At 40.1% G+C, this 14,861-nt stretch overlaps 1 protein-coding gene across 1 annotated transcript in view; it reads right to left on the bottom strand.

Moving 5' to 3' along the window:
* Positions 1–10,892, bottom strand: part of SLC10A2 (solute carrier family 10 member 2) — a gene marked incomplete at its 5' end in the record, with an annotated part of 18,326 nt that extends 7,434 nt beyond the window's left edge. Inside the window, 2 exons of the mRNA XM_081046673.1 lie at positions 3,783–3,901; positions 10,516–10,892. Coding sequence (XP_080902799.1) covers positions 3,783–3,901; positions 10,516–10,892 — 496 coding nt within the window. The remainder of the gene's footprint in view (positions 1–3,782; positions 3,902–10,515) is intronic.
* Positions 10,893–14,861: the final 3,969 nt, after the last annotated feature.

The following is a 14,861-nucleotide window of genomic DNA, read 5'->3' as shown; positions in this document are numbered from 1 at the left end:
AATTTGATCAACAGAACACATAGTACAAGGAAAGAGGAAAACAAAAGAGTAAGCAACCTAAAAAAGACTTAGGTAATATATCAGTCTCCCTTCTTGAATACACAAAACAATAACAAACAAACAAACAAACAACCTGTCCTTCTTTACCGACTTCATTAAGTAATTTAATATTACTGGTGATAATTCATAATATTGATGATATAAATCCTTTCCCTAAATTCTGGGTAAATTTTTTAGAGATCCTTATACTGCTAACCGGTATCTTTTAGTTTTAATTTGTCAGAATCTTGCCTTATTTGGTGTTTGGACTTCTATATCCTAGGAAAAATTCTTTTTCAAAGTGTGTGTGTATGTGTGTGTGTGTGTGTTCTTAGGGAGTACATAGATGATATTTTATATCTGTCTGTTACTTCCTGGTAGTAGAAATAAAAGAAGTTCAAATTTCTCCAGACTTTCTGTGGGCTAATGACTGGTTAAGACTGATTTTGGTTATTCAAATCTACAGCAGAGCGGTGAGAGAATAGGTTGAAAAGCATGCTTTTCATTTTCTATGAGATAATATATTTGGCATCTTCTCAAGTAATTGTAATTCGTTGCAGGAACGTGCTCACACAGTCAGATAAAAAAGTCATACTTCAATTTCACCGTGTTAAATTCACTGCTGTTCTTGTGACATGTGGTTTGTTTCTCCAAATTGTTTAACACTAATTTTTCCAATAGCTGCTTTTATGTAATATAGCACCCACAACTTCTTGATATGAATTGATTGTACTCTGGTAGCTTAAATCTAGGAGCAAATACTATGCTTGGAATCTATGTGGTTAGGTTTTGATTATATATTTTTAATGTGTTGGATTTGTGAGAAGGCAGCTCACTCCCATGTTTGACCCCTCTTGCCTTATAAGAGGCTTTATGTTTGGGGGAGCAGCGCAAGGCTACTGAATATACAAGCAAGAAAGACCACTTGCCAAAATCCATGGCAGATTTACATTTCCTCTCCTGACAAGATGTGGCCAGATAAAGATTTTCCAGGACTTGAAGTTGACTGGAAAAGACACACCTCTGACCTTCTTCACACTCAGAGTATGTGGTTCCCACCTGGGGAGGTGGGTTATGCTAATTCTTTACTCTGCAGTGGGCTAGAGATCCCGCTCTTCCCTTCTCCCAGACTCTGCTTGTTTTCCTTATTTCCCATATTGCTGTGCTTTCTGTCCAACGCCTGAGTATTTGGATGAGACAGCATCTGCTTATAGTTACACTATTGGAACCATAACTTGGTCTTTAATCAAGTTTACACAGCAGGTGTAGGAGGAAAGAAAAGGAGAAAGAAAAAAGAGAATGGAAGAGAATGGTGAATGGTGTCATGTGTTGGAACTAGGAGCCAGATAGTCTCGGAGCTGAACCTTATTTGCAAACTGGGAACTGTGCAAGTCATTTAACCCCTTTCAGTCTTGATTTATGTTTGTGAAATGAGAACAATTGTGTCTATCTCATAGTGCTGTTGTGAGAATTCAGTGGTGAAGTAGGTGTACAGTTCGTGGAACTGGATGCTTCCAAGTGTAGGGTAGAGAGGAGTAGGGATAACAGCTTGCTGCACTGGGTTTCTAGTGGTACCCGCTGTACGAGCTGCCTCCTCCTGCATCCAGATGCCATCATCTGAAGGGCTCAGCAGGTGTTTATTGAGTGAGCACCATGCAGAACCTGTGCCTAACAGCCCTGTGCACAGAGCAGAGTGGGTAGCAGACCAGGCCGTGCTGACAGATGCAACAGTGACCCTGGCCCTTAATTTCCTCATCTAAATAGCAGCAATAGCACTTTCTGAAGTAATTAGGTTGAAATAGCAATAACATTTTCTGAAGCATTAGGAAAACCAATAGCAAGAAGGTTACGTTGGAAATAAGCCTGGGCTGAATGGCGAGTAAGCATAATTAATATCTTTGTTTTTCAAACTCTTATTTAAAAAAGTTTGAATCTTTTCCTCTTCTTTCTCTTCTGTTTTCTTTCTTTTCTTTTCTTTTCTTTTCTTTTCTTTCCTTTCCTTTCCTTTCCTTTCCTTTCCTTTTCTTTTCTTTTCTTTTTCTTTTCTTTTCTTTTCTTTTCTTTTCTTTTCTTTTCTTTTCTTTTCTTTTCTTTTCTTTTCTTTTTTTGGCCTTTTACTTCTTCTTTGATGACCCTTACCTCCATTCTTAATTACTCTTTCTCACTTTCTCTTCGTTTCTAAATTTACTCACATTGAAGGATGTGATATAAGTCATTCACACCATAGTTAGAATTATTCATATAGCTATAGGTCATTTTCCAGAAGGGAATGTGAATCCAGAGACTATTTTAAAGGCTTAAATTCTTTTCTTAAATAACGTGTAATACATAATTAAATCTCCTTATTCCACAGACATTCCTTGAGAGGCCTACAATGTATACCACTCAAGCAAACTGCATTCTTTAATTCTAAGGAGGGTGTTCTCCGAGAGAACAGAGTGAGAGCTCAGCAGCATGAGCATGGGCAGGTATTTGTGGAGGGTCATCCTAAAACCTGTTTGCAGCAGATATGGAGATATGGAGGAGTTCCCCAGGGGTCAGTAGAAGAGCAGGTGTGTCAAGGGAGACCACTTTGTTTATTATTATTTTGTCTAATGGTCATGGTTGGAGTGGTGAGAGAGAAAAGACTATCTGAAAATATTGCAGTACAGATCATCCCTAATTAGGGTTCCGAAATTTTGTTCTGAACAAATTGTGTAGACCGTGAATCATGTTTTATCACAGAAAACAATCTTTCTTAGAAATGGAGGGTCTTTAGGTGCTGTCCAGTCCAGCTTCCCATGCCAGCAGGAATCCCTTCGACAGACATCCTGCTGAGTCACCATTTAGCCTTTGCTTGCATGCTTACTTCAATGGAACACCCACACCTCTTTGAGGGAGACGTTTGTCTCCAAGATCAGCTAAAAATAGACTATTTAGCACGTAATGTACCTGGTGACTGGTAATGATGTGCTATCTCTCCTACATCTTGTCACTCATGGCGATAGTTCTGTGGAAAATGTGTGATTTGGGTAGACCAGCAGCCATCTTACACTTCCCTTGAGCCCATGCTACACCAACAACTTAGTCTTCCACCATTGTTTACTTTCCCAGAAACAGGAAAAAAGCTCCGTTGTGATGGTGGTGACTATCTGGGAGTTGAAATGAGTGAAGATAGACCATAACTAGCAAATTTGACCTCTGGGCCATGACACACAGACCATGCCCGTAAAGCAGCTTCTGAAACAAAATATGGCTGCCCGTCGAGTGTTATAAAGAATACGTTTTATCGCATAGTTTCCTATTGCCACACTCTGCATTGCCTCCTGGGTGCCCTATTTTTAAATTGTTAGAGGAATGTTTTTTGTATTTCTTCAAGTTGAGTGTCTGGGAGCAAAGTCGTGTTGCCATGAACTAGTTGCCCTGTGGGTTAAGGAAAGGATGGAGCCTCTGGTGTCCCAGAAACTTCAGCCTCTGTAGGTGCAGACGGCTGTGCAGGGGAACCCCTTAAGTTGGTTCCACTCCCTGGTGATTTCAGTGGAGGAAAGAACAATTTCTCCCATGGTGTCAAGGTTGGAATTTAAATTCTGCCAACTCTAATTCAGACGCGGGGGTGACTTATAATGAAAACCTAATTAGGCACAAACTGCTGCTGGTGCAAGAGGCAAATACTAGCTAGGTCTGAGCCTGGCCGGAGAACCTAGCTGGGGATAAGCAGAGAGTAGGAGAATAATATTCAGAAATCTTGCAGAGGAATGACTTACCTATGTTATCATAGGGAATTATGATCGTCCCAGAGTCGACCCACGTTTTGGTATAGATTAAGAGGCACAGCGGCATCATTCCCAGGGCCATCAGCGTGGAGCATGTGGTCATGCTGACGCTGAAAGGAAACGGGCAGGTTGATACGTCCACCTGAGTTTTCTAGGGGAGAGGTTGTTTCATTTTTCAATTCATTAGACAGTCCTACAAAAGACTGTCTCAACCAGCAGCACCCATCCAGTCTGATGGACAGAAATATATGTGTACCCCAGTTTGTGCAGGTCCAGCCTCAGATAAAATGGTGAGATATGTATTTGGTGTCTTCCTACTTTGTTTTGTGCCATCCCTCCCTCCCCATTGGTTCTCAAGAATAAGAAGATATTTGGTGACCACTTACACTCATGACTAAACAAGGTTCGAGGTGCTTGGACATGCTAGCCTTTGAACCTCCAATCAAAGAACAAGAAACACATTTATATCAGGAAAGACATCGAGAGCGTTACCATGTCTGTCTGTGCTGGGACGAGATGGGTCTCCCTGGGCCCTTGAAGGAGAATGCATGACCAAGAGAGGAAACTTCAGTGATTTTCCTTAAAGCATTTGCCCCACATTCTCACAGCTTGAGAAAAGAAGAAGAAGCTGACTTAAAAAACAAACAAACAAATAAACAAAAGATGTAAGCAGGCAGGGTAGGCCCAGGTTCTATTTCTGCTGAAATTTACCAAATGTGTATTCAGGAGAGCAAGGTCTGGTACATTCCTCTTGAGAGTATCTGAGTTTTAGCAGTGGATCTGATTAAGGAAGTGGACTTTGACTTTCAACATGGAGACATTAATATTAATATTAATATTTCAGCACTGTGACAACAGATGGAAAAGAGGTTTTGGGTAGTGGGTCTTCCTGTTCCTATTAAATGTCCTGTATACAGGAGCATATTCTCTGCCCAGGGAGCAGAGCCTTAAATGGCTGGGCCAGACAATAAAGCCAGACACTGCCTGGATGGAAATCAAGCATGTCCACTTACTATGTGACTTTGGGTCATTTACTTGTCTTTTCTTTGCCCGTTTCCTTATCTGTAATATGAAATCATAACCATTACCACCTCACAGGCTGTGAGGACAGACTGAGCCAGTGAGTCCAGGACTCAGAATAATGCAAGGTGCTCATTAAAAGGTAGTTACTGTTATTATATATTTAGCCATAGTGTGTGCTGTATTCCAGCATAATTCCAAATCAGGAAACTAGAGAAATTTTTCTGAAAGACTTTTTCTCCAATAGCTTTAGCACTGAAATTATCAGAGTAGTAATTTCTTAAAGGTATTATATGGCGACTAGAGGAAGATGCTAAATTATTTATACCACCTGTCTCTCCCTACCGTCCCTGCCCGCCTTCCCCCCAAGAACAACAGACACAACCATTCTATATAATGCTAAGGAAAACAGGAGTATGTGAAGAATTTCATTTCAATGCATCTAACTTAGAATAGTTTTGGCAAAGTGAAGAGTGGGGACAATGTTTAGCAGGGGACTTAACTTCCCTAAAAATCATTTTAAAACAAAACAAAACAAGACAAAACAGGAATGACCTCACTTTAAAAGTATTTAAAGGATTTAGAAAAAAATACTTGTCTTTGTAGAGCTAAAATACTGTAACAATAATCAATGCTAGAGTTGTATGTAAACCATTTTTAAGAAGTTCAATCGATTATGGTGGCAGGCTAACTTAATTTAGGTACAAAATAGGACGCTAAGGCAGAGTCCTACAGCACAATAAGTTAATTTGTTATAAATTGTGCTTTGTCCTACTTAAAATTAAAGTACTCAGGAGTGTCCATGATTCCTCCCCTCTCTACCTACCTCCTGTTCTATGCCATTCTTTTTTATATTTTATTTTTAAAAATAAATTAGAATGGATTTAAAGTTATCCCATCATTAAATTATTTATATTCCAGTACATCCTATATGCTTCCTAGAGTGGAGAGGGTGAAAAGATGGTGGTGGAGGGGGCCAATATTCATTACCTGGATCATAGTGAAGAGAAGCCTGAGGTTTTTGTGTTTAAAACAATGAGAACAACTTTCAGAAGGAAGTCTGTTTCTCTCCTTGTTTTTCTTTCAAAATTCCTTGTGAAAGGAAATTCTGAGCTATTGCTAAGACAATTTCTGAAGTTGTATCATGATAGTGAGATTCTCAAGAGCAATTTCTTAAGGGCCGCAGGAGGGACAAGATAGAGGTTGGAGAAAGAAAAGGTTTAGCTTTAGTGGACATCATGAGAGTGAAGTGCTGCCAAAAGACAAGAGGAGAGGTGGTTGGAAGGCAATGCCATTTGAACGAATATGAGAACAACATCAAACCACTCAAAACGAGGTGAAAAACAGCTCACAGGTAAATAATTTTAAGAAGCTACGTAGAGCAATAAATTAGTAAAAGAAACAATCATTTTGCATGAAAGAAATTTGAAGATCTATAACAAGCACAGTTGTCAACAGTAGGAACACTGCCATAAATGAATATTGGAGTGAGAGAAAATGTAAGAAAAGAAAGAAATCTCTTGTCTTTAATTCTTGGCTTTGGCTCTCTTTGCCACCTGGGAGAATTATTTTTCTTTCTGGAAATAAAAGCAATAACTGAGAATTCAGTAAATGTTGATGAATTTGGTAAAGTCAGTGGTAAGAAATGCAAAAGATTGTAATCGTATTAGAAGTGAAACACCAAGTTTGAAAGATCAAAGAGAATGTATATAGGGTGGTGCTAGAAAGTGGAGATGTGATCACTGATAGAAATAATGTTGAGCAAAGGATAAGTCTGGACAGGGATAAGGGGATAAGTCTGGATTCAAATGCTGGCTCTGTGACCTGGCTCAAGGTTGTGAGACTGAATTTTATCATCCGTTACATGCAGAAGATATTAGTACTGACCTCAGAGGACTATTGGAGATCCAATACAGCAGTGTATGTAGAGTACTTATATTGTGCAGGGCTCATAATAGTGCCTAACAAATATGAGCTAGTAAAGTAAAAATAAATGCTACAGGAGACAAACAAAGCTTGGTTACTCTGAAGAAAAATAAAGGAAAAGTCAAATAGTGTTGGGTTAGTTCTTAGGAGCTTGACATTTATGTGGTTGAAATGGGAAGGATTGCTTTGGATTTATGATATACCTGAGGGCCAGGAATCTCATACAACTTAGAACAGTGAACACTGAGCTGGAACACGAACAATGTAATAATATTTGGCTACAAATCAAAGAATGTGGTAGGAAAATCTAGAAACGATTAAATCTAGAAAATAATAAAAGGGAGTATAGAAAGTGCATGGCAATGAATAAATTGGGGGAAACTGAGGAAAGGATGTGAAAGGAAAGTGAGAAAATCCTGAGTAGTATGGCTGTGGCCATTGCTACGAAAGGAGAGATTTGAAAATGAGGAATCTCTGCGGACAGAGCAGACACAAGAAGGTGGGATGTCTCTGTCCCCTGAACTACAAGCCTGGGCCCCAGCAGATATACCTGAAAATGTCACCTTCATTTCTCACTGAAACATTTTGTGCATATTGTGCCCACAGTACAACTGGACCACGTGAACATACCTGTGCACTGATCAGATTCCCACGACAGCTTTATAGGCTAGAGTGGTCAGAGGAGAAAGTGAAACATCATTGTGTTTCAATGAGCAAGATCTGTTGTTTTGTGTGTGTGAATTATTTTGTTGTGTTTTTTTCGGTTTTGTTTTTGTCACTAGAGATTTCAAAATGCAATGGTTTCCCAGGTTGGGAAGAGATAATAGAGTAAAAGGAAGATGTTTTGGTTTCTTCTCTCAGGAACCATACCCAATGAAGTTAAAGCCAGGTAGGGTTGTTTTTCTGGCATTGTGTGGTATCCATTTAACCAATACGGATACCTGTTGGTGTAAACAATCATATCTTCACTGCCATTGCTAGAGTTCAAGTAGAAATGGAGAAAGTGAAGTTCCAAGAGGACAGAATTGGAAATATAAATGGTAGATAGGATCATATCTAAACAAATTATCAGTAGACTTTAGCTATTCAGTGCTCACTTCAGAAGAATGGAAAGTGTTGGAAAACTGTTTCCCAAAGCTGAGGTATTACTCTCTTAATTTGCTTTAAAGAAATATTTGAACAATTTTCCCTCTAACATATGCAATGCATGTCATCATCTTACATAGTGACATAGTTTAACCTCCTTGCAATGATTTTGGATCTCTGTGATAAACATTATTATTTGCTCTGCTAAAATACAGCAGGGGCTTCTGGGTGATTGTTTTTGTCCCTCAGATAAGCAATGCAGAGGCTGCTGTGCTTCGTGAGCATTCTCTTTGCTCTGGAGGCATTTTGGTCTTCTCTTCTGAGGTCAGGCTTTTGGGGCCACTTGCTGCTGTGGGACTCAGGCATGCCTCTCTAGCATTCCTGTCCACTTCTTATTTCTCATCCTCTGGGCTGGGAAATAGCACAACAGAGCTTTAGAATTAGGAGAGTAAGTAGGTCCTGTGAAATTAAGTGGGATTTATTTTGGGTGTGCAAAGTCTTTTATTGGATCTTGTTTGAGTTCTGAATAGGTGAAATTGACAGAGAGGTGACTATTACACTGGAGAGGTGTTGGTGTTATTTTCAAGACAAGGGGGAACTGTGGAATGCACACTTGCTAGAATGAAAATTAAACTTTTCAATGCCACTCCTCCCATTATAAGACTTATTCTGACTTGCTAAAGGAGTCTTATAGACTGATTCAGCTGGATTTTTCCACCAAGGTTTCAAATTTTGACTTTGGTTCTTAATAGTATTATTTCCTACAGGAATTGTTAAAAATGTAGACAAGATTACATAATCATCTCCTGTTTCAAGAGAAATAAGATTTCCCTAAAACCACAGAAAAGTGTAACTTGGAGCTTTAAAATTAGGGTTTTTACAGTTTTAGTCCATAGAAAGGAATCTGTTTCAACAGCCAAACAAATCAACATCACACATACTTTTCTCTCTTACAAAATGATTACACGTGTGTGGCATTACGTTGACGTACAAGACTCTTCCATTTTGTTAAAAAGTGACAAATACAGTTTACACTTGAAAAACTCTTAGGGTTAGGGGCACTGACCCTCCGGCACCACAGAAAATCCACAAATAATTTTTGACTCCCGCAAAACTTTACTGACAGACTATTATGGACCAGAAACCTTACTGATAACATAAACAGTCGATTAACACATATTTTTATGTTATACATATTATATACTGTTTTTTTTACAATAAATTAAGTTAATGAAAAGAAAGTATTATTAAGAAAATCATAAAGAAGAGAATATATATTTGCAGTATTTATTGAAAAAAATCCACGTATAAGTGAACCTGCACAGTTCAAACCGGTGTTGTTCAAGGGTCAACTGTATTATGTAAAAGCTGTTTAACCAAAGCCCCATACTCCATTTAGTTCACTCTCGTCAACTAGCTTTTAAAATTCTCACCTTTGTGTGCCTATGTCCAGATCAAACTAAGTTGAAATCTAAAAAGATCTTATTGCTATGTGGTGGTTCACGGATTAATTAAACCTGAGCAGTGCTTGTCATCCTTTCTTCTTTACAGGACTTTCCTTAGGGGGGAAAATCTATTGCAAGTAAGATATAGTATTTCCTTCTGTGAAAAATATGTACTTGGAAGGTATATGGTTTGTATGGTTTTTCTAAAGCTCCTGGAGAAATCAGCACCGGCTGAGACATGGTGGCTGCCTCCTCGTTGCTCACTAAGCACTGGGTCAGCCTGGAATAGTTTTACATTTTACAGTGGTTACATTTCTATACTTTGAGCTTCTCTCTTCTGAGTATAGTAGCTGGTGATTAACAGAGCTGATTGCCTAGTGTACAGTGTTTAATAAGCACACATTACATTAACACCTGGCAGGTTTGCAGAAATGCATACCTTTCACAGGAAATGAGGAATTGTGAGGTAAGGAAAAAGACATTTGTCTATTTGACTTGTAGCATTAAAATTCTCGGTCTTGTCATTTAATGCTTTGTCTTATTTCTATTGGTTTTTCTTTTCGTTTTCCGGTGCTAGTTCAGACTGGTGCAGGATGAACTGGGAAAACGTTGCAATTTAGATTATTCTGTGCGAAGCAGAAAAACCATTTTCTGTTTATTTTATAGTAAGGTAAGCTTAATTTTAAAAAAGGAAACTGCAGTAGTGTGTATTTTCTTTTACCTTGAAACAAATGTACAAATTCTTTCTTAGACATTATACCAAGAAAAAAACTTGTCCAAAGAACTAGCTGTGTTTGGTGGAGTTGACTATTGTTTCATTGAAAGTTCTAATGTTGAATGAGCAATTTGATGTCATGATTGCAGACAGAGCTCCATATCACCACAAAGAAAGGTTTTTGTTTTTATTTTTCTGATACCAACAAGGAAAACTTTCTCAACTGCAGCCTGTGGGACTTGGAAAATATTTCTTTTTTTGAAAAACTTTGAATCTCTTCCCAAAGATAAACTGCAATTATCCAATGCCCCGTTAACTGTGTTATATTAAAAAGTACTAACATAAAATATACCCCCAAATTTCCAGTAGCTAAGCAGCTGTGCAGGAAGGCCAGTGCATGCATTTATTTTCTTCTGTTGACTTCCTCCGTCGTGCCCTCCTTTAGGGGCAGAACGGGTTGGTACTCACAATCCCACAGGCTTCTGAGACTAATTTAATGTGACAGCAGTATGTGCAGGTTTAGATATCTTACCTCAGGTCCATGTCGCCATCGACCCAGTAGGCCAGGATATTGGAGGCAGTTCCTCCAGGACAGCAGCCCATGATTAGCACCACTACGGCCTGGATGGGGAGGATGTTAAAGGCCACTGACAGGATGTATCCCACGAGAGGCATGATTCCAAACTGGCAGAGGAAGCCAATGCATATGCCCCATGGCCGCTTCATGTGTCCCAGGAATTTCTCAATTTCCACATTGCATCCCATGGAGAACATCACCATAGCCAACAGGATGGTCAGGACGGTACTCAGGACCACGCTTAAAATGTCATTGAAATTGCTGGCGGTTACCACACAGGACGCACCCTCACAAATGGTTGCATTGGCCAAACAGCCTGTTGAATTATTCATTGCTGGGGTTCAGGCTCGAACAGTCACAGAAATCCACAGAGGCACCAATCCTCTACTCCTCGCTAGGTAGATGATACCTGCTCCAACCGCGTCACACTTTTAAACCCTTCTTAAACATGTGTCACTTGGTGTCTCTTTCAAAAGCCACCTCAGAGGCAATAAAAAACAATAAATGCTAGTATGTCAGTTTCGAGAGGTAACATTCCAACACAGCACAAATTATGAATCATAAAAATCCTGCCAAATTATTGGCCCAGACGGAGGAATTATAATTAATCATTTATTGGCATGGTAATGAACCGTGCCATATAAAAAGAGCTGTGTTAATGTTTAATGCTGGGCAGGTTTGTTAATTTCAGTTAAGTGACACAGAATATTACAGAACACTGGAGGGGTTAAGTTGTAGGAAAGCATGTTCACTTATCTCTTTTAAATAAGGAGGGTTGGCTCCTGAAAAGTCGAGAACCCTGTCCCAAATGAAGTGGCAAAATGGTATCAGACTCTGCATTGAAACGAAGACCTCCAATTTCCTCCCCCAGTAATTTTCCTACTGTATCAATCTGTCTGCTCCTATCAGTCTACAGTGTTCATAAAGCATATGTAAGTTTGAGAAACTTGTAGGGTCTCGATACAAACCAACGGGAAGGTAAAATGCAGCCGCATAGAATGTTTTCTGTATTGTCTGGGGGACTGGCGGCTGACCGTGAGAGCCACCCTCAATTACTCACACACCCAATTATGTATGCGTCGTCATAGTAACAAAGTGCTTTATAGATAGTGACAATACAATTATTTAGAGGGATGAATCTAAGAGGATTAGGTCAAAGTGACAGGGGCAATTTGTGCTCAGAGTCAGAAATTGAAATTAGAATTTTTTGGCGTGGGGGAGGCAGTCAGAGGTTCCAAAGGAGCTTCATTTTTGTAAATGTCAAATAGTCGACCTCATTATGGGCAGAACACTGCACTCAGTGTATAGGGAAGATAAACAAGAGGGAGAGAAGAAATTGTTCCTGTTTTCAGGAGTTTATGATATAATCATTTAGTCAGGATGCGACATAAGGATAAAATTGAATATTTTGATCATAATTCACAATTTATAAAACCAATTGTATTATTCAATTTTATCATCTTAAATTAAGTAGGATTAGCATCCCCATTTTACAGATGAGGGCCGAGGAAATGAAGTGCTTTATTCAAGGTTACCCCGCTGATAACCAGAGATACTGAAACTCAGTTTGTCTTGGCAGAGATTTTAGAGAAATGCTTTAGAAAAGAGTTGCTCAAAACTCAGTGTGCCCATGAATCCCCTGGGGCTCTTGTTGAAATGCAGATTCTGATTCTGGAAGTCTGGAGTGGGATCCAGATGTTTGCATTTCTGACAGACTCAGAGTTGAGGTTGATAATGCTAACCCAGGGGCTACATTTTGTGTACCAAGGCCTTAGAATCCATGTCAGGGTGACAACAACTACCCAAGCTGATAAATATTGAATTTACTGGTCACAAGTGAAAGCATTTACAAAACAATTCAATATGGAAAATTAACCTTTGGCATAACTTGAGCAAACACCAGCTGTGGGTAGGGGAGTGGGCCACCAAACAGAGGTATGAATAGAGTCAAACATCCCAGCTGCTGGGGGCCTAGGTATGATGTCCCTTTAATGAGGGATTGAGCAGCTGAGATAGATGTGACAGTGAGTTCCACTCACTGTCAGTGCAACTCCTGTCCCAGGAGCGCTCTCCCCAGCTGTCAGGCTCCACTGCCACCTTACCTTGTGAGGGTGGGCGCCCATTAGCTCTGCCTGGTTGCCGCAGTTCCTGGAACATCCTCCTGTCTGTCTTTCCCATCATGCTTTTCACTCCCACAGCTATATGATTAGCTAGGTAATAATTCCCAGAAGGGCTCCCCTCCCACTCCTGGGGGTGGAATGACTTGGCCCTGCCCTGCTGGCCCCCTCTGAGCATCTCCTGGGATTGACCTCTGGCCTACTTCTTGGCACAAGTGCCAGCCTGCATTGGGTTGATGAGCTGAATGCGCCCCCTGCTGCTGCACCTTGGCACCTGTCAGTGCTGGCTCTTCTCCCAGAAGCCCAGGTGAGGCCCAGTGCAGATGTGTAGAATTTTGAGCCTGATACATCTGCAGTGTTGATTGGCTTTCAAAGCAGCTGCCCTACTTTAATCTCAGACATGACTGAGAGTCTGAAAGTTAGTCCAAGACCTACTCACAAACAGACCAGGTCCTGTCTGCAAAGGGAAATAGGAGTGCTGTTGGTAGGAGGGAGTGATTTGGAATTTTCCCAGGGTGGGCGTCAGGTTCTGGCCAGGCTTGAGATTGCCAGGTGAAATCTGTACTTAGCCTTTTGTCCACACTGCTGGAAGCAGAGAGGAGAAAGTGAAGAGAGTGGAAAACATGTTGAAAACAAAGCTCTTCTCAAATTTCAGACGACTTGCTAAGGATATTTGAGGCTCCCAAGGGCAGAATGCTTTGCATATAGACAACTTGCAAATGAGCAGTCTGTTTGACTAGACAGAGTGCTACAGTTCTGGTTAAAAAAATGTGCCAATGCATTTCTAATTTTCACATTGTTTTTACATAAATTTGCACATTAGGCTCCAGAGGCCTTATATTCAAGTATTGGAGTGATTCACAATTAATTAGTACTCTTAACTTGAACTGCATTTAAATTCAGGCATCAGACCAGGATAAATGGAAAATATCTCAATATGTAAAAAAAAAATCCTCTTTAATTACAACACAGAATCGGGGAACAGATGCACACCTGAGTGGGCCATTAGGAGGTTAGGGCTTGATTTCCACTGTAATCTTTCTTAATCTTTTCTGCTCAGTTTCTTCATGCACTGGGCTCAGGTACATGCCGTCTTCAAGCAAATTCCTGCTCTTGATATCCTGGGTGGAGATATGGCTAGTTGTGGGTCAATTTGACCTCTCTGCTCGACCTCTCAGGCTTCCCTTTCCTTCCTATTTTATCACTTTGGCAAATAAGGATTTAATAGCTTTCCAAAGTGTTTGCCCTGAAGTTACATGATGAAAGTGGAGCTTTCTATTTCCTATTGTGTTTCCTTGGGGATGGCTCTATTCAGATCAATAGTCATTTGGGATTTGAGTGATTCTGTTGAACAGTTCTCTGAAAATCTCCCTCTCTCTTCTTCCCCATTCCTTCCTATGTACTGAACTTTCATGGAACCTGAAAGCCTCATAATTAGAGTTATTATTTGAAGTCTCAACCTCTTTGAGGCAAAAATACTCTGAGGAAAATAGCCGAGGAACGGCTACTGTCCATTCATTTGAGTGGCATTAAAGGAAGAAGGAAGCTAAGTATTGGGGAGAGGAAAGTAGTGTGGAAAGGTTTAAAATTTATTGAATGTAAGAAGCACTGGACTAGGAATTACAAGACATGAGTTCTAGGTCTGCCCATTTTGGAAATACTGTGCTATTTTTCTTGGAAATACTTCAGGCTCTTATGCATGAATGTGAAGCCTGGAAATCTGGAGGATGGTACTACCACTTTCATAAACTATTAAAGCTAAGTGTACACATGCCCTCTGAACCAGTCATTCTAGTCATGAAACTGCAGGGCAACCGAGACTGGCCCTCAGGCTGCCTACGCCACTCAGCCAATAGACCGACACAGGAGTTGAGCTATAGGATAAGCATTATTGTCAGAGCACCAGTGATCTGGTAAGGCAGCAGGTTAACACCTTCAAAAACAGACTTAACATTTTCAGACCTGCTTAGAGTATTTAAGGGAAAATCTGGACATTCTTCCTGATGCTACATGATGGTTACCGGGGTCTGCATGGAGCCTTCCCTCTGGCAACATAGTTCTCTGGTGGCATCAGCAACCCAGGAACAGTGATGAGAATAGCCCGGAAACAATGCTAGGCCACAGAGATTGTGATCAATAAGCCTAAGGGTATTAATCATAAATTTCAGGGAAATTTTCTAAAAC

Source organism: Rhinolophus hipposideros (genome assembly GCF_964194185.1).
Source record: "Rhinolophus hipposideros genome assembly, chromosome: 4".
NCBI lineage: Eukaryota > Metazoa > Chordata > Mammalia > Chiroptera > Rhinolophidae > Rhinolophus > Rhinolophus hipposideros.
The sequence above is the reverse complement of the archived record's forward strand: the minus strand, read 5'-3'. Positions and strand labels throughout refer to the sequence as shown.